Consider the following 24,851-nt stretch of genomic DNA (forward strand, 5'->3'; position numbering starts at 1 on the left):
TTGATCTCCTGACCTCGTGATCCACCCGCCTCAGCCTCCCAAAGTGCTGGGATTACAGGCGTGAGCCACTGCACCCGGCCTTCCTTTATCTTAAAGTCAGGAGTTTTGCATTTCTCTTTATCTTCTCTAGTGTTTAACATAACACTGAGCACATAGAAGGCGTTCAATAAATACTGACTGATTGACACCTGAATCTCTCATTGTACTTATAATCAGGTTCTCAGGACACAGCCCCTACTCCCATACTAAGTACCTAGACCCCTTTTTAGATTTAAAAAAATGTTTTTTGAAAGAACAAGGATAATTGTTTTAATACTGGACAACTAAGTACCTTATCCAAGTAATCCCACAGACTGGCCAGAACAATGGCTCATGCCTGTAATCCCACCACTTTGGGAGGCCAAGGTGGGCGGATCACTTGAGTCCAGGAGTTGGAGACAAGCCTGGCCCACCTGGTGAAACCCTGTCTTTACTAAAAATACAAAAATTAACCAGGTGTGGTGGCATGAACCTGAAGTTCCAGGAAGAACTCGGGAGGCTGATGCATGAGAATTGCCTGAATCCAGGAGGTAGAGGTTGCAGTGAACTGAGATCGCACCACTGCACTCCAGCCTGGGCAACACAGCAAGACTCTGTCTCAAGAAAAAAAAAAAAGAATCCCACAGACATACCAACATACACACACTTTGCCTGTGGTACTGATACAGAAGCCAAATCTTTGCCACCTTCTGTTCTGCCCTTATTTAAATCCCCTACTACCTAAATGACTGTTTGTGGAACCACGGCCTCGGAGATAAGGAACCTGGTTCATGAGGCTTTCTGGAGGAAGAAAGGGATGGTTGAAGGGATTTTATATTTTCTTCTTCTAATCTTCTTGCTCCTCTGAGGCAGTAACAGCATCTCTGATGGACAGGCCATCCTCCCTCTCTGCCCCTACCTGCTAATTTTCACAGGCAGGCAGAGCCTAAAGATTGGAGCTACCCAGGAGATATCAGCTAGACAAGCTCCTGACAGTCTAGAGCATTTGGACCAACATCAGCAAGTGCCAGAAACCCAGGCTCAGCTTAAAATCAAAGATCTTTCAAGAGGGGCAGCTATCCCAGTGAAACACTACCCCCTCACTGCCCCCAGTCACTTGCCCCTCAAGATTTTAGGCAGATAGAGGGGGAAATTTCACAACTCTTTTGATCTCAAAGTAAGGAAGATTTTCTTAACACATAACTTTAATTCTTCCTGCTAACCAGTTTCCTGTTATCACAGACCACTCTCCGTTAAAGGAATCAATTATAAGAGAAGGAGCCTGCCCTATGCATTTGAAGGATTCTATTCCTAGGCTTTAGCTGTATTTCCTGCCATAGCATACTTCTTAGTTCCAGATGATTCAAAAGACGAGATGACTCAAAGGTGGGAGATGGGTGGGAAATGGATGCTTAACTTATATTGTCTGCGGAAGCCCTTCTTCCTCTCACCATCTCCTGTAGTAAATGGGGGTCTGAGGCAGATGATACAGACATAGAGGAACCAGAAAGCTTAAGGATGGGAGGAAGAAAAGGCCAGGAAAATAAAAGACTGAGGGCAGGCAGGGTGGGTGGGAATGAAAGGAACAAATCTTCCCACAAACAGTACCTAACCTCAAGACTAAAGAGCGGACTTGTTTGCACATAGTTTATCTAATTTGCACAGTGCTCATGTCAGGTGAAAACCTACAGATGCTATCCTAGGTTTTACCCCTCCCCCTCCAGTAATGTCTCCCCAACCCTCAAAGTGTCCCCCAGCCTCCCACTTCTCTCCATCCCCCTACATCTCGCCAGCTCTGCTCTTTCTCTCCAAGAATATTCATCTGACCAGTTTTCCTATTCAAACCCTCGCCCTTATCCCTATGGTGTTCTTCAGAACCCGCTCTCCCTTACAAGATCCTAGCTACCTCCTTTTCAACAACAAAAGTCTCCTAATTAGATTCTACTTTGCACTCCCCCATACCTTGATGTCTGTGTCTGGTGTGACAAACTCCTTCAAGCACTCAATGGGACCCATAAGAAATGGGCAATGGGAGGAGAAAACCTGGAGGAAAAAAAAAAAGAAAACCATGAGTCCACAAGACCATGACCAATGCCTTCAAAAATAGGTAGAAATAAAAAAAAAAAAAAGGAGGGGCACTCAGCTTAGATAAGAACCTAGCCAGCTTTCCAAGCCATCCTCTCCTTATGCCTCTAGGTTTCCTAAGCTCATTTATTCCTAGGGATCTTCTAGGATCTCTGCCAAACTACGCTCCCTCTTCTCAATGCTCACCAACCCCTTCTGAAGCAGAAGTTAAAACTGATTCCCACAATACTTCCACAACTTCTCATACAAACCCCACCCACAGAGGTATCTGTGACTCTGTGGCAGACCCCTTCCCACCAACTCACCTCCCGAAGTCCCTCTTGGGCCATGGCCCTGAAACTGAGGATAACCCCAATGATGGTCATGCGCTTTAGCACATTTTCAGCCCCTGAGGAGAAAGAAGGGTGTTAGAAAAGATAATTTAGAGAGGGATTGGTGATGATTTTGATTCTACAGACCCAGCCTAGCCTCCAGATTCCTGAAAACCCTGTCATCTGCAATGTGATTCCACAGCTGCTTCTCACTATAGGGGAAGAGGATGCTTACCTGTCAGCTGGGGCAGCAGGGAAGCCATCAAGTCCGGCTTGCTAAAGTTGGATCTGATCTGAACAAGTATGTCCATGTTTTCCACCACCAGCTTCTGCAGTCCAGGAACACAAAGACAATAAGCAGGAAAAGAAGAGACCAATGTTATGTCTCCCCCCCAGTCTCCTATACCCACCCTCTTTCCTCAAGGTAGGATCTTTTCCCCAAGGGACTGTTTCCATATACCTTCAGCTCCACAATCTGAGAGGTCACATGCCACATCAGGTTTTCACTCAGGAACTTCATGCCATAGGGGCCCAGGAGTTCAGCCAAGGCCCGCATCTCTGGAACAGAATTACAGAGGCCCCAGATGGGACTCAGAAGGTACTGGAGTATTTGTACAACAGCTATAGGGTAATTTAAATATTTAAAATGTTTTCCAGAAAGGAAAGAAAACGAGAAGTCAAGGAGCAAAAATGGCCTAAAATCCTACATTCAAGTGACAAGTCTGGCAAGTCCATGGGACATTTACCCTCTCTCCACTGGTACTCACACCAAGACTTACCACAAATGATAACTAATTACTTTACTTTCCTATAAGAATCTATACTTTCCCGTATTCCTTTATACGACACTTGGGTTTTACTCTTGCTGTACTAGCTATACTAGTTTTATTAGATGTAAGACCTTAAGTCATTGAACCTCTCTGAGCCTGGTTTACTTCTCTGTAAAATGAGGATATGAATATCTGCCATGAACAACTCACAGAATTGATGTGAGAGTAAATAAGATACATTATAAAAACTTTGGAAAATATATGGATAAAGGATTATGATGATGATGTTATGAGTCCTCTGAATTATGTGGCATAGGAAGGATCATCATGGTTTTACAGACAAGGGGATTAAGTGCTTGTCCAAGGCCACTTAACCACAGCAGGGGCTGGTACTGGAAGCCTAGTGCAATGTCTTACTGCCCCTTACCGCATCCCAGCAGATACAACTATTTCCTCATCCAAGATCTGATGGTTTTTGTATGTTTTTCCCTTTACTTCCCTTACTTAGTGTCCCACTGTCCAAATTTCCCTCTCCTTGAGTTACCTTTTCTTTTTTCATAATCAACACACATCCCCCAGAGTCTCAGTTCTTTATTCCTCCAAATCCTTCTTTTCTCTAGTCAGTCCCAGTGCTTTATCCCTTGCCACCCAGCCTGCTCTGGCCCTTTGTGAATTAAATAAAACCTGCCTGGGGAAATCCCATGTTAGAAACACTAGTGACAAATCCAGATAGGGAGGAGCTCTAGCTATGATCTCTGGCTGTGGGCCATCCCAGCAGGGAAAACCATGAAAGACCAGAAGTAACAACAACAAGAGAACAGTAGAAGAAAGGCAAGTTTAATATCGCTAATAAAAGTTCAGAGAGAAATGGAAGTCAAGGCTCCACACTCAAGTCTTTCAAGGCAGGACCAGTGATCTCCATTTTCATCAATGTCAGAGGAAATGGAACTGGTCACAGCCACTGACACAGAGTCTTGTCCACAGTAGATCTTAGACATTTTTAGAGTCAACCTGTTTTAATAGGAAGAACTGAGCTGAGAACTATGAAAGGATTTCCTGACCGATCAACTTGGATAATGCCGCAATGGCTGACAGAGAGGAAGAAGAGCTGAATCGCCCTCTGTAGCTGACGGAGAGGAGACACACTGATCTACCAGTTTGGATCTGCCAAAGCTCCTTACTCCAGTCTTCTCTACCCCCAGCTAGCAACCCTAGGGCATCCTTCTCTTTCCATCTATCTATTTTTGCAGTAGCATTGCCCCATCACTATGGCAACCCAGGGAAATTGGGGTGGGGGTGGTAGAAGGGGGAATCAGCATTACCTCCTGCTGCTTGTCATTTGTCAGCCAGACCTAAAGCTGACTTTAGAGGCTGCCTACAGTTTGTGGGTAGAGTTGATGAGAAGGGGACATCTGAAACCTGCAGCAGGTAAAGCGTAGGGTCAGCTTACTGATGGAGGCGGGATGATGGGAAGGAGGCAGAACTGGAAAACAGAACTGTGTACTTTGGCTTTCTTAGCACCCCCCAAAGAAGAAGACTGGAGAGGACAGCATCGCTGGAACATCTTCTCCCTGTCCCAGATACTATGCAGCATCCCCGATTTATATGGAGGTGAGAGGAAGGAGAAAGAAGTAGGATAGTTCATGAATTAGTTGGTAAAAACAAATCTATTAAAAAGGATCTGTATGGTTTCAAACCCTCTTGAGAAAGGGAAAGGCTTCCCATCTCATTCACTACACACTCCTTACCTGCCTCCCCCTGAGACACAAAAGCACTTCTAGACACTGGAAGGCAGCACTGTACAGTGCTTAAGCCCCCAGGTCCTGGAGTTTGACTGCCTGGAGTTGAACTCCAAGTCCTACTATTTATGAATGTGTGGACTTAGGCAAGTTCCTTAAACTCTCTGTGTCCCAGTGTCCTCTTCTGAAAAACGGGAATAAGTGTATCTATTATACCTCAAGGCTGTTATGAGCATTAAGTGAGTTAATATGTATAAACACTTAGAACTTAGCCCACAATAAATGCCATGTATCATCTCATCATCGTTATTATTAAACATCAGCAATCCAAACACTGGCTAAGACTCTAAAATGTATCCCTAAAGCATAAGACGCTGGCTGGGCACGGTGGCTCATGCCTGTAATCCCAGCACTTTGGGAGGCTGAGGCAGGCAGATCACGAGGTCAGCAGATCAAGACCATCCTGGCTAACATGGTGAAACCCCATCTCTACTAAAAATATATATATATAAAAAATTAGTCCGGCATGGTGGCATGTGCCTGTAGTCCCAGCTATTCGAGAGGCTGAGGGGGGAGAATTGCTTGAACCCGGGAGGCGGAGGTTGCAGTGAGCCAAGGTCGTGCTGCTGCACTCCACCCTGGGCAACAGAGCGAGACTCCATCTCAAAAAAAAAAAGAAGAAGGAGAAGAAGAAGATGCCATGACAGCAGACCACTATTTAATAATTCCAACAGGAGAGTGTCCTCCTTACACTTTATCCCTTACCCTTTACTATTAGGTTGATGCAAAAGTAACTGTGGTTTTTGCAATGAAAAGTAATTGCAAAAATTACTTTTGCACCAACCTAAATACATGTCCTAGTCTTTTCTTCTCTGTGCATTGAAGGAAGGGCTCAGCTCCTTGACAAGAAGACCAGGCCCTGAGCTCACCAGAGATGTCAGAGAACTCCTCTGCACTGAAGTTCCGCTCCCCTTCTCTGGGCAGGCTGACGAAGGCCTGCATGGCTGGGGAGAGGATGATGGTCCCACTGCTTGCCTGTCTAAGCAGACTTTCCAAGTACCTACAGGGTTGGCCAAGAAAACATAGATTAGGGTCCAATCCCTTCTCCCTACCAGCATTCCCTACTACTACCACTGAGCTCAGAAAGAAAAACTCTGCAAAAGACTGGGGTAGGGAGAAGAAACTCAAAGAAGATGGCACAATGTTCTAATTAACACCCCAAGCTGTTGGATCAAAAACAACTGGCAGTACTGGAATTCCACTTCGCCTCTAACCTGGAGGGTATTTTGCTACACCGTCAAATGCAATAGCATGCACTCCCTTCCCTCAACCATTGCTCTTTTCCAACAGCTGTATTCCCCTCACCCTTACCCTCTGTCAGGTAAGACAGGCTCAACCTGGCAACTACTTAATTAGACTCCTTTGAAATATACTCTCAAACCTCCTGGGCAAAGAGGTACCTGTGAGCACAGGTCATCAGTCTCCAAATATTTCCTCCTGACCTCTGGGCAAACTTAAAGGAGCTGGGCTGCAGCCAATGTGGGCTGAGGAGGGCTTGACCAACCTGCCTCTCCCAGGCACTTGCTCTGGGTCTGTATCTAATAGACATCACAAGCTAACTGCCAGTGGGCCAAACCCAGTCGAACTTTTTTTTTCCTTTGAATTTACGCTGAAACGGCTGACGGGGAAAGAGGGGCTGAATCACCTTCTCTGGTACCTATGGAAAATTCCTTGTCAAAATTTTGAAACAGATTTTTACATAAAAAATAAGGATTTAGTAGGGCAGCAATCAGGTGGAGCTAAGCGGTGGCTGTTCCCTTTAGAGGGGTATTCTCTCTGCAACTCCTCAAAGTCTCTGCCTGGCCCATGTGGCACATCCATTTACCTTTCCTGCCTGGCCCCAACTGGCATTTGCATTTGTAAACTTTGTTTCCCCTTGTTCTGGGGGGTTCTTTGCAGCCTGTCCCCTGCTGAGCTGATTTTGGGTTAAGAGCGCCACCCAGTGGCTTGGGGAGGTAGGAATCCAGCTCTTTTCCATTCCTCAGCATGTCAAAGGAAACAGTGCTGATTCCCACCTTCTCCAGTTGCGGGGAGGAGGCCCCCTTCTCTATTAAGAACAATAGTCACATCTGGGGACAAGGAGACGTTCCAGAGAGATGGTAGTAGGCAGATGGTTTTCAGAAGGAGAAGTGAGGGCAAAAAGAGAAATAAGAGAACTTTGGAAAGAGGAAGAGAGATCATTTGAAATTGAAACAGTAAGAATCCAAAAAAGAAAGGTTAAGAATTGGATATTAGAGGGAAAAGGTCAAATAACTGCAGGGTAGGCCAAAGGATGTTCCAGTGAAGGTGAGAAGGAAACTTCGTGGTGGACAGAAGGGGATCTGGGCTTGTCTCAGGTTATTGCTCCATTCCTCAAGGAGAAGCAACCCTCCATTTGGGAGTCTATGACCCTGGGAGCTAAAATGCTCGGGCCCTGAGGTCCTACTGTGTAAAGGGAAAAGTGCCAACACAAAGTGAGGCAGTGGGAAAGCCTAAGCAACACTGACCAGTTTGTGTAGAGAGTGGTGATTGTCTGTTCCCCACAGGAATCCAGTGGTTGTGTCTGCTGCAGGAGGGCGTTGCGGATGACTCTGGAAGCATCTGCACCCAAAAACTGGGCCAGTGACTGTATGAAACCAATGTATGCTTTGACTCCTGCCAACAGCTCAGAAGGCCGTACGATCTCCTGGGTCGTGGCATTGTAGCCAGCCAGCCACACAATGGCTCTAGGTGATTAAAAAAAAAAAAATTAGAATTACAATCATAATTATTGAGTGTATATTGTATTCCAGGTGCTGTGCTAGGATTTTCCTACACATATTATCTCATGTAAACCTCATAGTAACCTAATAAGCTAGAGACAGTTATTATCCTCATTTTTATAGATGAGGAAACTGAGACACAGAGATAATAAATCATTGCTGAAGACCACACAGCTGGCAGTGGCAGAGCTGGGACTTGATTCCAGTAACATTTGATCCCTAATTACTGTGCTTTTCTTCCTCCTCTGGAGAAATAGCTCAGGTATTAGAAGACCTGGGCTCTCTAATTCCATCTAACTCTACCTGAGAGTTCACACCCTCTGCATTCCCAGTGCCAGTATTTCTATTTTCTCCTTGAAAAGAATTAGTTCCGATCACTGTCAGAAATGGAAAACCATGCTTAGAAATCCTTGGAAGTATAGTAGAATCCTGAGTAGCCATGGCACGCCAGGGCTGAATAGAGATCATGCATGGCTGGCATGCAGCTATAGGCAACATTAGAAAGGGTAGAATAACTGTCCACATCCACACTATATTATTGTAGGGGCACACCAGCAAGACCCCTCACCACTGGACCCCCAACTCCTTTCAAAATACCTTCCCCAGGTATGTGAGATTTCACAGTTAGAGTCAGTCCTCTGACTAAGGACTTTTTTCCTTGTTAAAATGTAAACCACAGAGGAAAGAGGAGTTTTTTGTTTGTTTTGTGTTTTTTGGCAAAATGCTTATGGCAGGGGGAGGGGATGGGAAAGTGGGGGCTGGTCTGCTCCACAAATGAAAGGGAAAAGGCTCTCAAGTACCACTTGAGGGCAAATAATACAGAAGGGACAGACTAAGGGCAAGACTAATCTAATTTGGAGTTAACACTGAGGCCAAACATCTAGGCCAACCCTAGGGCTTTGGGAACAACGATGTCAGTGAAGCAAGTATCAGAGATTATTCGGGTGAAACTTGAATGTCACACTCATGCTGCTCCAGGGCCTGGAAACCACCACCAGCGTCTGAAGGCTTGCACATGGGCCATTATCAAACTGTCATCTTCCTGACATTGTGTATGCAACTGAGACACTTTCTTCCTTATAGTTAATGTGTATGTAATGAAAACAAACTAATTTAACTTCACCCAAGCAAAAACCTCAATTGAAAAATAAATTTGCTTCTCTGACAATCAAAACATAGATTCGTAACTGGTTTCCCTGCTTCTGTCCTTGCCCCCGCTAATGTAGCCAGAGTAAAATATTGAGTCAAGTCTAATTACTACAGCTTTGCACAAAAACCGCCAAGGCTCCCCATCTCCCATCTCACTCAGAATAAAAGCCAAAGTCCTTACAATGACATATAAGCACATACACTATCTGCCACTTTTCTGACCTCCCTCACCTTACATCCTACCAGTCTCTCCCAGGCTCATAGTGCTGCAGACACACTGTCTTCCTCCATGTCCCTTGAACCTAGAAGGCATGTTCGAGCCTCAGAGCCTTTGCACTTGCTGTTTCCTCTACCTAGAATGCTCTTTCCCCAATAGTCACGTGCCTGGCTTTCTCAGTGTCCTCACAGGTTTACTCAAATGTTACTTTCTCAAAGAGGCCTTTCCTGGCCACTCCATCTAAAACTGCAACACCTACTTCTGCCACCACCACCACCAGCACCAGCACCGCACATACTTCCTATCTCCCTTTCCCGCTTTATTTTTCTGCTTGGCCCTTATCACTATCTAATCTACTATGTATTCTGCTTTCTTAGTTTGTTTATCTATCTTCTCCACTAGAAGTAAGCATGGAGGCCGAGGTTTTTATTTGTTTCGTATATTGCTGTATAAACAGCTTTTAGAATACTCCTGACACATAGCAGGTGCTCAATAAATATTTGTTGAATGAATGAATAAGCTACATACTCCAAAAGAAAACACAGAAGTGTTGAGACTTATTCATAATAATTCTTCCTCCCATTCGCCCACTTGCAGACTGTAGTGCCCAATTCCAGTGTGCCTCTTACTTTATGGGGCAATGGAGTGAGGGGCAAAGTGGAGGCAAGGGATGTACTTTATTAAAGCCTAACATATGTCAGGAGCTTTGCACTCATTACTAACTTTAATTCTCTACCAATTCTCAATTACGAGTAATTCTCAATTATCCATAAGTGAGGTAAATACCATTATCCTTACTTTACAAGGAAGGAAACTGGTTCAAATAAGTTGGACGATCTGCTCCAATGTCTTAGCTAATCACCAGGTTGTCAACACACGTCTGCTCACTGCAAAGGCCTTGCTAATTCTACTAAACCAGTGGTTTCAATTTTGGGTGTTCATCAAAACCACCTATAGAGGTTTGGGGTTCCTTTTGTTTGCTTTTAATAGAGATACTTGGGACCTATGCTAGACTGACTGACTGCATCAGAATCTCCACCGTGTGGCATGACCACCAGGATGAATGTAATGGGACCCAACTTTGAAGACCACCATACTATACATAGAGGTATATGGTATGGTGTGAGGACTACTGTCCAAACAGAGGACAAAGAAAGAGTGATACCTGTTGAGTCTGGCCTCCAGGTGGCTGCTGAGGTACTCAGAAGGGAAGATAGCATGTTCAAACACGGAGAAACTGTATACATGATTCATTGTCACTGCCAATTCTGTCAAGTTTAGGTGTAGCTTGTCCATGCTAGAAAGTAAAATGAGCCTGGATTACAGGTCTGGCACTGTCTGCTAATGTCTAGGAAGGACATGTTGGGCCCATGACCCAGTTTCTAGGGATACTCAGCCTAGAAGAGTACACATTGATGTAGACTTCAAAGGCAAAGTAGAAAATTCACATTTAAGTGCTTTTCCATGCCCCTCATTCCCCACCATGACTTGTGCTCTTTTTTTTTCTGCGTCACCTTCCCTCTTTCCTGCCTTCTTTGATGCAGTACCCAGCTGGCCGTCTAGGGCCCAGGTCCTCACTTGGTGACAATGCTGCGGTTCTTCCGGTGACTCTCAGCTCCTGGCTTGTCCCTCTCGGGCTCTCCTTTTCTGGGAGTCTGCCTCTGCTTCATGGTTTTCTTGTTCTTGGCTTTGCTGATTGTAGTGGCACAGTGCTTAGGTAGAAGCTTCAGAAACAAACACAGGTAAATGGAGAAAGGAAACTTGTTGCTAAAACGGCATCTGACAGTTATAAAAAGGTTGTTGTCCATTGTTGTCTGTTATTTTATCTTTCTGCCTTCCTCTCTCTTTCCTTCCATGCACCTCTTTCTTTAATGGGGGCCTATTCAGAATGTGCTCACCTCTTTCAGTTGTCATAAATATCTCTGCGTGTACAGGCTCTAAGTCTCAAGATGGCAGTGTCTTTCGGGGATCAGAACCTCACTCCCATACCCACATCCTGAGAGAACCTTTCTTAATGGAAAAACTCAAGTATAAAGAACAAGATCTAAAAGTCCCACTCAATTGTGCTTTGCAGGGTCTTCCAACATGGGAAAACAGTTATTTTTTGCTAGGTGGAACAATTATCTCATGTACTACATCCCTTCCTATTCTATCTCATGAGACAATTACCCACATCACCACAGCCCTCCAAAGATTTGGAGTTCACAATGCGGCCAGCATTGTCTTTCCGCTTTCTTTTTCACATCATATTTCTTGCTAATTAGCTTAAACATCAACCCGGCATCTCCTGTCTTCACTCAGACATCCTAGTCAGGCATCTCCTTCAAGGTGACTGGAATTCTCTCCATTTACTCCAGAGCTGCTGAGCATGAGCAGGGCATGTCTGGAAGCTCTTCAGTTGAAATCACTCTGAGAGCAGCATAAGAGCCACACAAAGAAATCAGTTTTGTTACTTTATAGTCACGCCTTCTTTTTTTAAATCCAAACTCCTGGCTGTTTCAAAAAACTCAAGTCCACCTTGATGGAAAAAGATGTGTCAACCCTGAGATTATGCAAAAGATTATGTGTCTGTAGTAGATTCTGAAAGCAGTTCCAAAATATGTAATTCCACTAGTAATGGCAATGCCACTAATTATTTAACTCAGAATGTTAACTTTAGAAAGCCTATACTCATTTGGCTGCAAAAGTTCTGGTATGTGTGAAAATTATTCACATCAAGTTTTAGTCATCCCTGAGACAGCACAGAGCAAATCTCTTTACCAGTGTTCTTGCATGTAGTAGTCATTCATATTGACTGATGAGCTCTTCTTGGCTTTCTCAGCCTTTTGGCTGAGATTAAGCGTATTGAGTAATGAATACACCTGCAATTATACTCATTTGCATATCTTCTTGCATTAATTATTTAAATTTCTTTCAAACATGTATTTATACTCCCTTTTCTCTTAAACTGGGACATTCCCCAAGGGCAGGAATTGTGTACCTTCCTTCTGGGTCCCCACCCAAAAACCCAGCACAGGGCTTTGTGCCCAGTAAGTACCAACTAATATAACAGGCAACATTTATTGAGTGCTGTATATCAAATATTAAATGTACTCTATTTCATCCTTATGACACTTCTGTGAAGAAAGTATTTTTATCCCCATTGTATGGAATTTGCATATGAAAAATAAAAAGGTTAAGTAATAATGTAACTGTGCATCTGTATACACACACACACACACGCACACGCACGCACACACACACACACACATACACACACTCCCCATTACCAAGCCTGACTCAAAACCAGGAAAGGTGGGTAGTCTGGAAAACCCAAAAGACTCCCAAGCAACAGCAAAACAAGCTTCTCATTTTCAAATTTTCTGAAATTTAGGTTGAACTAATTATGACGAGGTGCTAAGAGTCAGTCAAGGGAGGAGAGGGGAAAAATAAGAAGAAAAAGGCAAGAAAGCAGCCTTGAGGATAAACACAGAAGAGGTGCCTCAAAACGTCCAGATAGCCACAGATTAGGATGCAGATAGATAGAAAGATGAGACAAGACAGGTGACCTGGGGGCCACTGTCCTTAGTATGTGTATGCAGGGCAAAGAGATGAGGGGTAAATTAGAAAGTTAACTCATCTCTCAGAACTCTTCAAGTGAGAGCACAGATTTTGTTGGAGTGCAGCTGTTCAAATAAGAGTATTTTTAGACACCTCTATCCAGTCCTAAGGGAGGAAAGACTGAAGGGACTACACTAAGAAAAGAATTCTGCCATAAACTCAAGTACAGAAAGGCCCTAGCCCTACTTCAGAGAAAGAGTTACTGAGCTTGGCATCTGAGAGGGAAACAAAGTTAGAGGGGAAGGCACTGAGGGCCGGCAGAGGGAAGAGTGAAATAGAGAGGGCTGAGCCTACCTGCTCGCTCAGGTTTCGCTGCTCAGCACAGATCTCCAGGACGCAATTGCTGGTCTGCTTGGCCAACTCTTCCAGGAAGGAGTTGCAGTGGTGAAGACCATGGTTCTTCAGGTGGGGGTACTATGGGAAAGAGGGACCAAAGAAGAGACTGTCATCACCAGCACGGCCACTTCTTCCTCACAATACTGCTGTCATCCCTTGCCTGAATCTTACAGAAGATTCCTACCCATTCCTACGGAAGAAGAAACAGGCCCAGAGACAGGATACATTCTACATCAAGCTGAGATGTTTAGGGAGTCATATCATACCTCTATGTTTATACCCTTTCTGGGACCAAAATCAATCCTTGGAATTGTGTTTTTGGTGATAAGGATGAGATGTGACTAGAAAGATGACAGGGTCTGGAGATCAGGATACCTACCTCCTCTGGGCACATCTCATGAGTGCAGTGGACAAAGTGCGCACAAATCAGGGGGAAAGCAATGGCATAACGCAACATGGTAGGTTCCTCCAAGGTCATGGCAAACATCTTCTCAAAGATACGGAGATGAAAGCTGCAGAGAAATGGGAAGACTTTAAATCAGGATTTAGATCTTGTTAGTAAAGTGGTGAGTGAAAAATAAAGGAAAAGAAAAATAGAGTTTAAGAGCTAGTCCCTTTGGGGCGGAGTGAATATTCATTCTTTCAAAAAACATTTACCGATATTTACTACTCCCTCCATAATTTCCCTAACCCTTAAGATAGAAGGGAACCCAAGAAACTTTATCCTTCCAGACTTCTATAAAGGACGCCAGGCAAGTGTAATGATAATCTTCTTCCCTTTCCTTGCACAAAATTTGCTATTCTTCCCTTAGAACCTTGGCATGATTTGGGCCATTCCCCCTAATTTAGAAGTCCTTCAGTGGTGTTAATTCACATTCCTCTCAAAATTTAACACTCAGGCTCCAGAAAATCTTCTCAAATTAATCCCATGAGACTGATCTTTCCTCAGCCCATGTCCTCTCAACTTCATGTACTCTTTTACACTTTCTTACATTTGCAAGTATTATGTTGATGTCCTTTTCACCTATAGGTATTATATCTCCCCAACTACATTGCTTACAGAAGGCACAGACAGCATATTGTATTTTGTTGAATGAATGAGTAAGCTACATACTCCTTGTTTGATCCTTCAGAGGGTGGAATTATGTACAACAGTGGTCACCTAGAAACGTCCAGTGCTATCTAAGGAAGACAAAATCATTCAGCTCATTCTCCAAAGTCCCTATTCTCTAGGCCTCTCACTTATTTTCACTCCTGTCCACTAAAACTCAAAGTTTTTCCTGTTTCTTTTAAATCACAATGTTCCTAGAGTAAAAAAAAAAAAAACAAAAAAAAAACTGAAGAAGTTTCCAAAGAGAGGAGATTGAAACTAGACATATGGGCTAACTACCCCAGAGAAGGGAAGACTATGTAAAATTCAAATGGCTTTCCACAGAAGAACAAAAGGGAATACGGAACAAAAGGGAATAAACTTCAAATTCCTATCACTTAAGATTATTGGTAAAAAGCTGACACAAGTGAGCTGTGGAGTTTAGGCACCTTAGGGAGATCTCAAAAAAAGTAACACTTCCCAATTGTCTAGGGGAATGACAGTTCTCCACAGAGGCCAGGCAAGAGAGCAAATGAATTGATAAAGAGCTCTAGTTCAGAGCTTGGTGGCTCTTGCCTGTAATCCCAGCTACTCAGGAGGCTGAGGTAGGAGGACTGCTTGAGGCCAGGAGTTCAAGACCAGCCTGGGCAACATAGTGAGACCTGTCTCTCTGAAAAAAAAAAAAAAAAAAAACTTAAAAAAATTCCTTGAAGTAAGTGGCATAATGGAGAAAAAAATGAAAAAAGGAAACAATAAAACTTTTTAAAGAGAGCTCTGAACCAACACATACCAGAAAGTAGACAGATCAGAAGTTTCCACCAGCAGTTTTTCTACTGAGTCCAGCATTCGCGAGTGGAAGACAATGAGGTTCATCACCTTGGCTAGGTCAGGGTTCTCATGCAGGTGCAGAGGGGCCTTAGCCACACTAGTGTACGCCTGCAGTTGGAGTTGGGAAAGGTGGAGAAAAATAAGATGAATGAAAAGGGCCCCCAGCCTTGGAATTACAGTTTGGCCTGAGTCTGTCTTGTCCAATTGGCAGTTTTCAAAGTTGACTCACTCCATAAAGCAAATTTAGGAGATAAAAAGAGAAGGGATTGTGGGGGAGGAAGAATCTGAGGCTGGGAACCTTTAATAGGAACAGATCATTACCTGTAGGCGGAACCAGTCCAGCCTCAATCCTGAGAATTCAAATTTCTCTCCATTATCAACTGCAAGAAAAACAGAAGTATAAAAGGAAACAATAAACAGCACACCAATATCCAACTGCATAGAATGGTAGATCCTCTTCAAAAATATCTTGTCCTACTTCCTGGCTCAAAGATCAATATTTCCAGATAAAAGATGTTCATCCTCACATATGTCCTGCCTCCCCCACCTCCCTCCAGTTACCTTGTTTGAGATTCAGAGAGGAGAGGGTACTGACGAATGAGGACATGATGATGGACTCCTCCTCTGGACACACAGACAAGTTCTAAAAGAGGAGCTGCAGTTACTGTCAAGTGGGCATAGGTTCCCCAGGACAGAAACTAGGACCATGAGGCTCAGTCAGCATGTGAAGGTAGAAAGAATTGCTAAGTGCCAAAAACAGAGAGAAAATGCCAAGCAAGAGATGGAGGAAACTTCCTGGGTTCCCTGCCTTCTAACATCCAATTTCTCTTTATTTTTCTACCCTATTTCTATGTAATTTCACTTAGTGGGGAAAAAAAGACTGCTGAGATTATTAGTCCTTTCTTTTTCTTTTAACAAATATGAAGGGGCAGATTGGACCTTTTTTTGTTTGTTTGTTTGTTTTGGTTTTTTCTTTTGAGATGGAGTCTCACTCTGTCGCCCAGGCTGGAGTGCAGTGGCGCGATCTTGGCTCACTGCAAGCTCTGCCTCTTGGGTTCACTCCATTCTCCTGCCTCAGCCTCCTGAGTATCTGGGACTACAGGTGCCTGCCATCATGCCCAGCTAATTTTTTTTGCATTTTTAGTAGAGACGGGGTTTCACCGTGTTAGCCAGGATGGTCTCGATCTCCTGACCTCGTGATCCGCCCGCCTCGGCCTCCCAAAGTGCTGGGATTACAGGCATGAGCCACCGCGCCTGGCCTAGATTGGACCTTTTGACACCCAATTTACAGAGCATGAGATTCAGCCAGAGTGGTTTCAATAGGAAAATCACTAGGGATCATCCTGAAATTTCCAAAGTATAATCAATTAAACATCATACCTGAATGATGTCACTGAGCACAAGAGCATCAAATCTTGCCAAGTACTGAAGGTGGTATTGCTGTATCACTTTGATGTGTCTTCGGACCAGAGACCTAATCCCCTCCAACAAGAAAAGTAGCTCTGCAATGCTCCTATAAAGTTTAGGATGAGAACAGAGATGAATAAGACTAGAAATATGAACTGAGACAAACACAGTGATAACAGGGCAGAAACTGAGACCTCCTGAGGTCATCTGATGCCTCCCTGTCCCCAGTCCATCTAAGGACAAGGTTCTTAGCCATGTCGAGTACTAACGAGTCAGCATAGTCCTCGGGTGTCTTTGTCCTGGTGACATTCTCTGTGTGGCGAACCAGCCAGGTGACTTCATCACGAATGAAGGACAGGGCCATGAAAGCAAAAAGAGCCTATGGAGAGGGTAGAGACTATTAGAATTTTCAACTTTAAAAATGGACTTCAAAGCACAGAGAAAACTACCCTGATAATATAGGTATGGATGTAATTGTGTAGCCACAACAGTGTCAATAATAAACATTCAGACTCACCAAAAAACCTCAACTATATAACACACGATCAGACAGGTACACAAATTGACACTGGCTCACAATTAGTACCCTTCTCTCCCTATCAAATTAAGTTTTAGAAATATTTACTGGGCATTTATGTGGTTTGAAACAAAAAAACAAGCTCTGTCTCCAATTAGTTCACACTCAAATAGAGGATAAGACAAGTATAAAAGTAGCTATAATACACGACATACTATGTATAGTGCCAAAAAAAGAGATACAAAAGGTTTTGGGGTACTCCAAGAATGTTCAAGGGAACCAGCATATATACATACAAATGAATCAAAAAAGACTCAGAAAGGCAAAATCTCATGAATGCCATGTAGCTACACAGTCTCTTATCACTGGCCATCATCCCCCTCCCAACATTTCTTCCTCTTGCCTTGGGACCCAGTAGTCCTGGTTCATCAGCCAACACAGTCTCCAGCTCCTTCACTGCCATCCGCAGAAATTGCCGCCGTTGACAATGAAACTGGCCACTAAGGAAGTAAAGGGGAACATGACTGTCACCTCACCCACCCTTAAAAATCCTCCACAGGCAGCAGAGAAGAAAGCTATATTTAGGAAGGGATGTCAGGCAGAAGGAAGGTTCAATGCTCAAGTTAGACTTGTTTTAAAAAACAAAAAAGGGCCAGGAGTGGTGGCTCTTGCCTATAATTCCAGCACTTTGGGAGGCCGAGGTGGGCAGATCACCTGAGGTCAGGAGTTGGAGACCAGCATGGCCAACATGGCGAAACCCTGTCTCTACTAAAAATACAAAAATTAGCTGGGCGTGGTGGCGGGTGCCTGTAATCCCAGCTACTCGGAAGGCTGAGGCAGGAGAATCACTTGAACCCAGGAGGTGGAGGTTGCAGTGAGCCGAGATCATGCCATTGCACCCAGCGTGGGCAACAGAGCGAGACTCCGTCTCAAAAAAAAAAAGAAAAAAGAATTTATGGGGCAGCAGCAAGTTCTTGGGTTGAGGCAATAAAGCTATACAGAAACTAAGCATGGCTTAGGTGAGAACAAAAGTGAGAAGAAATTCCTATTCCATCCCCTCTGAGAGAGTGCATTCACCACCCTTTACCTGTTTGCAATTACGTGTTCCTTGCTCTCCTTTATGTCTGCCACTCGCTTGCCGTACCTGAGGATTGACACAAGCACAGTGGGGTTGACCATACTACCCATTAGGGCCCTTGCCTCACCTTCCCTGTCCTCAGAGAGTCCAGCCTATACCCTGGTGGGAGCATGGGCAGCCCTCACGGGCAGCATCTTTCCAAACCCTACTTCTCACTCTAGCCTATTAATAAAAGACTCACAGCTTAGAGATCATTCAACTCCACCTCATAATTTTACAGATACAGAAAATAATACCTAGGGAAGGGAAATGACTTGTCAAGGTCACATAGGGCTTTAATGGCAAAGCTGGGGCTAGACTTCTCTTCCTGTGCTCCTGCCTTGACTCCTTCAAATCAAGGCACTCTTCCAGGTTTGAGGGGGATAAAGGGAGCAGTGTATAAATATAACACAGGCCCTGCTCTCAAGTAAAAGTAGTTACTCAATCTCTACCTTGGGTCCCATTCCCACCAACTTCCTTTTAGAATTTCTCTTTATCAGTTGTCTTTTTCAATACTTTAATCTCTCCTTCTCCACTGGCTTATTCTCTTCTCCCAACAAATAATTTCAAAGCCTCCCTTATTCTAAGAAGACCCTTGCCTGACCCTGACAATCCACCGAATTCTGCTTATCTTCCCACACCACCAAACTTCTCCAAAGAGACACCTATACTCTCTCTACTTCCTCACCTCTCACTGACCTTTGAATCCCACAAAGCCTTCAGCACTAAGCAGCTGCTCTCTCTAAAGTCAATGTGAACTTTTGAATCACCAAATTAGAAGGCCTTTTCATTGTTTTTAATTTTCTGCAATATTTGACTCTCCTAACCACATCTCTTTTTTTCTACTAGTGACCCATGCTCAGAATCCCAGCATTGTCTTAGACTCTTTCCTCTCTATGTTCCTTATATTTGTTTTCTCTTGTCCTATATCACTATTGCCACCACATTATTGGGACTTCATCACTTCTCATTTCCCTTCTCCAAACCACTAGTTTATTGAACTAGCACAAAATCAAAGAAGTCTGGAGTTGGAAAGTATCTTAATTAAATCAAGATTCAACTTCACAGCAATCCTGTTGGATAATTATTTTAATCTCTGCATAGCACAATGGAAAGAGAAAAGATTAAGAGTCCAGAAGCCTGGAATTGTGTCCTAATTTCACCTCTTATTGAGTGACACTGAGACTGAGCCTCTATTTTCTCATTTATAAAAAAAGATATTAATACTTATTCTTGAATTTTCATGAAGATAAATTAGATCATTTATGTCAAGAACTCCCTAAACTATAAATCATACAAGTTAGTTGCTGCTCTTAGTGATGGAGAACTGAACACCCTTCGAACATCTCTTCCATTCCTTAGAAGCAGTACTCAATGCCCAAATCCACCTCCTGTAATTTCTAATTATTAATCTCAGATTTACTCTTTCTAACTCTGGCAATGGTTTTTAATGATAATACTTTGTTGTTGAGCGTGTGAGAAATCAGTATTCCTATAGGCTCTTGATAATAACTGGTTAGAGCGCAATTTGGTAAGAGCTATTAAAATTTGAAATGTACATACCCTTTACTTCAGCAATTCCACTTCTAAGAATTTAGCCTATAGAAATATTCACAGATTCAAGGCCAGGCGTGGTGGCTCACGCCTGTAATCCCAGCACTTTGGGAGGCCGAGGTGGGTGGATCACCTGAGATCAGGAGTTCGCGACCAGCCTGGCCAACATGGTAAAACCCCGTCTCTACTAAAAATACAAAAAATTAGCCAGGGGTGGTGGTACATGCCTGTAATCCCAGCTACTCGGAAGGCTGAAACAGGAGAAGCGCTCGAACCCGGGAGGTGGAGGTTACAGTGAACCAAGATGGCACCATTGCACTCCAGCCTGGGCAACAAGGGCAAAACTCAAGTCTCAAAAAAAAAAAAAAAAGAAAGAAAAGAAAAAAATATTCACAGATTCACAAAGATATATGTCTAAGAATGTTCATTATAGCATTGTTTATAATGATTTTTTAAAATGGAACCAGTTTAAATATCCATCAATAGAGGATTTTGTAAATAAATTATGTTACAACCACATAATGTAATATTATTCAACTGTTAAAAATAATAAGTCTCTATAGACTGATACTCAAAGATATCCAAAACATAGTACGTTTTTTAAGCAAACCATAGAACATAATATAGAGTGTGGATCCATTGCTTTTTAAAAATTCCTTTCATAAGGTTGAAAATACACGCCACCTTTATGTGTTTATACACACACACACACACACACACACACACACACCTGGAGGATGCACATCAAAATGTTCTGGGAGGTGATAGTGTAGTCAACTTCCACTTTGCACTTTTTACATTTCTGGATGTTTTATTTGCAACCAGAAAAAAAAAAATTGGTATTTTGACCCTTTCCTTAAACCCACTCCTCCTTCTCATTTTACCTCTCTCTATTCTTCCCTTTACAGTCAAACTTTGAAAGAGTTGTTTATTAAATTCCACATCTCTCACTTGCTCCTAAACTCACTGCAGCCCAGCTTTCAACTTTACCACTCAGGTTGTTCACAAGAAGGGCACTAAAACCATCTTTAGAGCCAAATCCAATGAACATTTTTTCAATTCTTATTTTATTTGATCTCTCAACATCATCTAACAGATCACTGGTCCTTCCTTCTAGGAATGCTTTCTTTGTTGGCTTCTCTTTTCCCTCTTCTTTTCAATATCTCCCACTGATTTCTCTGGCCCTCAAATACCAACATATACAGAGGTTTATCCCATTCTGTTCTCACTCCGCATGTGCTCCTGAGTAATCTCAAGTACTCTCCTGGCTTTAATTACCGACTCAGCAATCTTTATCTGAATCCAGACCTCACTCCCAAGTTTCAGAACCATAAAATAGAAGGCCTAACACATCTATCTTCAGTGTCCCACAGACATTTCAAAGTCAACCTGTTTAAAACTAACCACACAATCTTTCCCCCACAAACTTGCTTTTATCACATGCTCTCTTATCTCAAGGAATGCCAGATATCCACGCCAGAAACCTCCACATCATCCTCAATTCGTCCTAATTTACTTAATTCATCTCTGCCTCTAGTTTTGCCCATCTAATTTCTTTTCTTCCATGCAGCCAGAATGATCTTTTCTAAAATGCAAATATGATCATGTCACTCCCCTGTCTGAAATCACTCAATAGTTCCCCATCCTCTTTGGGATGGATTCAAACTCCATAGCAAACCATAAAACATCCTAATTTACCTCTCCAAATTCATCTCTCAACATCTTCATTTCTATAACCCAGCTGCCCATGCACTGAACTACATGAACTTCTCAGAACTTGCCATTCTCTTTGTTGCCTCAAAAATCTTGATAGTTTCTCTGCCTAGAATATCTTTCTTTGCCTCAAGCAACTCCCCTACCTTTCTACCCAACGCACAGGCACACACACACACAATTACTCACACACACACACACACACACACATACACACACTCTTCAACTGTTTAGCCTTTCAGATCTACCTGTCTCCAGGTTTTTCCAGATCCTGAGAGGCCAGTTTAAGTGTCCTTCTAAATGCTTCCACAGTACTTTGTGTTTACACATTATAATCTCTTACTCTATCAAACAATTTGTTTATTTTCTACCAATTCATAGACTCCTCGAGAGCAAAAACTGTCTTTTTTTTTTCTTTAACAAGTACATGGCACTTACAATGTACCAGGAACTTTTCTACCTGCTTTACAAATAATAACCCTTTTATTCTTCACAACAACCCTATGAGGTAGGCCATAGGGAGGTACTACTATTATCCACATTTTATAGATGAGGAAATTGAGGTAATGGCATGGGAAATTTGAGCAACTTGCCCAAGGCCACACGACTAGTGGTAGAGCCTGAATTCAAACCCAAGCAATCTGGTTTCAGAGTCTATGCTCTTAACCTCCATGTTATCTTATTCATTATTGTATCCCTAAAACCCAGTGAAGCACTTAGCTATTAGTAGGTATTTAATGTATACTTCTTCAATAGTTAGAATTAATCGTTACCACCTGTATCTGAGAACACTTGTGGAGACTGAAAAAGGATGTTGGGAGGGGCTAAAAACTATTCAAGGAAGATCAGTTTGGCTCTCGTGTTTCTCACCCTTTCAAACTGCTAAACAGGTCCTCGGTGACTTTGTGCACCTGCAGCACATCCTCACGGATAAGGGTGATGTACAGGGAGCCCTGCAGACACAGCTTCCACAGCTTCTGGCACTGGCTATTGGAGTTGAGGCACCCATGACAAAGAAGAAACCCAACTGTAGGTGGGAAAACAGTGCCGAGAAGACTTTTAGAACTTGTTCTTCATGTAACATGCTGCTTCATCCACTCCCATGTAATCCCACTAAACTTACTGATAATCCAGCGCTCCATTACTTCCACAGACAGATACTCACAGGCCATCTGTGAGAAGAGAAGAAAAGATGATCAGTTATTTAACTTGGCCTTCCTCTAAAGGAGAAAGGACAAGCTAGAATCTGAGTATCAAAACTAACTTTTGGCCAGGAGTGGTGGCTAACGCTTTTAATCCCAACACTTTGGGAGGCAGGGGCAGGAGGATAGCTTGAGGCCAGGAGTTCAAGACCAGCCTGGGCAACACAGTGTGACCTTGTCTCTACAAAAAATTTAAAAATTAGCCAGACATGGCGGTGTGCACCTGTAGTCCTAGGTACTCAGGAGGAGGAGATAGGAGGATCTCTTGGACCCAGGAGGTCAAGGCTGCAGTGAGCTGTGATTGTATCACTGCACTCCAGCCTAGGCAACAGAGCAAAACCCTGTCTCTTAATTTTTTTAAAAAACTAACTTTTATTTTACCAGACTAGTTTAGGGCACATTGATAAACCAACAGCAGGGAAGCCTGCCAATAATGGAGGTGATGAGGCACGGGAAGTGGAGTGAGGGAAAAACAATACAGTTGAGAAAAGAAAGAGGAACTTGGGCTGGAAGTCAGAACAACCAAAAGGTTTAACATAACTTCTCTTCAACAGTTCAGATATTTTTAATAACAATGAAATGAGGAGAGCAAGACTCAAAAACCTTCTCATGATTTCTCCCTGTGATGGTTAACCTTTGGGTTCTTTCACTGCTTAAAGTGTAAATCACTAGTTTGGCACTTATCACTAATCATGTACCATCCGTTGTATTTTTATGACTACATGGCATATATTCCCTACCAGACTATAAGTTCTTTGAGGGAAGGACTTTGAGCCCACAGTCATCAAACAAAAACATTAATTAATTAATTAATTAATTAATTGATTCCTGGCCAGGCACAGTGGCTCACACATATAATCCAGCACTTTGGGAGGCCAAGGCAGGAGGATCACTTGAGCCCAGGAGTTCAAGACCAGCCTGGGCAACATAGTGATACCTCGTCTCTACAAAAAAATAAACAGGCTGGGCACGGTGGCTCATGCCTGTAATCCCAGCACTTTGGGAGGCCAAGACACACAGATCACTTGAGGTCAGGAGTTCAAGACCAGCCTGGCCAACATGGTGAAACCCTGTCTCTACTAAAGATAAAAAAAAAAAAAATTACCCAGGTGTGGCAGCACGTGCCTGTAGTCCCAGCTACTTGGGAGGCTGAGACAGAAGAATTGCTTGAACCAGGATGGGGAGGTTGCAGTGAGCCAAGATCACGCCACTGCACTCCAGCCTGGGTGACAGAGTGAGACGCTGTCTCAAAAATAAAAATTAAAATTAAATAAAATAAAATTAGCCAACCATGGTGGCACACACACCTGTAGTCCCAGCTACTCAGGAGGCTGAAGTGGGAGGATCACTTGAGCCCAGGAGGTGGAGGCTGCAGTAAGCAGTGATCATGCCAGTGTACTCCAGCCTGGGTGACAGAGTAACACAGTGTCTCAAAAAAATAAAAATAAGTTAATTGATTCCTAAAATCAAGTTGCTGCTAGGCTTAATAGGTGCCTAATGACTCTGTTTCATCCATTCATTCATTCTATGAATATTTACTAAATTCCTTCTATGGACAGGCTAACTGCTTATAGATCACTTTTGTTAAACCACTAACCCTGATCCAAACAAAAGCCCCAAACCAACCACGATTTTTTAGCTACAAGAAGTGCTCAACTTAGAGGCATACCCTAGAAGAAGACTAAAGCATTCTTTAGTACTGATATTTCCTGAAAGAAGCACCCTCTACAGAGATGATGGCCTTGGCAAAGAGAATGCTTCCACTAAAAAAAGGAAAAGCCTTTCTTTCTTTTTCCTTCTTTCTTTCTTTCTTTCTTTTCTTTCTTTTTTCTGTTGAGACGGTCTCCCTCTGTTGCTCAGGCTGGAGTGCAGCGGCATAATCTCGGCTCACTGCAACCTCCCTGCCTCGGGCTCCCGTGATTCTCCTGCCTCGGCCTGCCGAATACCTGGGATTGCAGGCGCACACCACCACGCCTGGATGGTTTTTGTATTTTTGGTGGAGACGGGGTTTCACCGTGTTGGCCAGGCTGGTCTCCAACTCCTGACCTCGAGTGATCTGCCCGCCTCGGTCTCCTGAAGTGCTGGGATTACAGACGGAGTCTCGCTCACTCAGTGCTCAATGTTGCCCAGGCTGGAGTGCAGTGGCGTGATCTCGGCTCGCTACAACCTCCACCTCCCAGCCGCCTGCCTTGGCCTCCCAAAGTGCTAAGATTACAGCCTCTGTCCGGCCGCCACTCCGTCTAGGAAGTGAGGAGCGTCTCTGCCTGGCCGCCCCGTCTGGGAAATGAGGAGCACCTCTGCCCGGCCGCCCATCGTCTGGGAAGTGAGGAGCGCCTCTGCCCGGTCGCCTATCGTCTGGGAAGTGAGGAGCGCCTCTGCCCGGTCGCCTATCGTCTG

At 43.5% G+C, this 24,851-nt stretch overlaps 1 protein-coding gene across 1 annotated transcript in view; it reads right to left on the reverse strand.

The window, feature by feature from the left end:
• Positions 1–24,851, reverse strand: part of NCKAP1L (NCK associated protein 1 like) — a 51,705-nt gene that overhangs the window by 14,323 nt on the left and 12,531 nt on the right. The window contains exons 8-26 of the mRNA XM_032173492.2: positions 22,376–22,424; positions 22,123–22,279; positions 17,956–18,012; positions 17,272–17,368; positions 16,621–16,730; positions 16,325–16,457; positions 15,506–15,587; positions 15,266–15,324; positions 14,907–15,052; positions 13,406–13,538; positions 12,985–13,104; positions 10,669–10,814; positions 10,256–10,387; positions 7,470–7,688; positions 5,853–5,983; positions 2,875–2,972; positions 2,650–2,743; positions 2,409–2,491; positions 1,981–2,061 (exon numbers count right to left, since the gene is read on the reverse strand). Coding sequence (XP_032029383.1) covers positions 1,981–2,061; positions 2,409–2,491; positions 2,650–2,743; positions 2,875–2,972; positions 5,853–5,983; positions 7,470–7,688; positions 10,256–10,387; positions 10,669–10,814; positions 12,985–13,104; positions 13,406–13,538; positions 14,907–15,052; positions 15,266–15,324; positions 15,506–15,587; positions 16,325–16,457; positions 16,621–16,730; positions 17,272–17,368; positions 17,956–18,012; positions 22,123–22,279; positions 22,376–22,424 — 2,127 coding nt within the window. The remainder of the gene's footprint in view (positions 1–1,980; positions 2,062–2,408; positions 2,492–2,649; positions 2,744–2,874; positions 2,973–5,852; positions 5,984–7,469; positions 7,689–10,255; positions 10,388–10,668; positions 10,815–12,984; positions 13,105–13,405; positions 13,539–14,906; positions 15,053–15,265; positions 15,325–15,505; positions 15,588–16,324; positions 16,458–16,620; positions 16,731–17,271; positions 17,369–17,955; positions 18,013–22,122; positions 22,280–22,375; positions 22,425–24,851) is intronic.

Source organism: Hylobates moloch, unplaced genomic scaffold (assembly GCF_009828535.3).
Source record: "Hylobates moloch isolate HMO894 unplaced genomic scaffold, HMol_V3 SCAFFOLD_13, whole genome shotgun sequence".
Lineage (NCBI taxonomy): Eukaryota > Metazoa > Chordata > Mammalia > Primates > Hylobatidae > Hylobates > Hylobates moloch.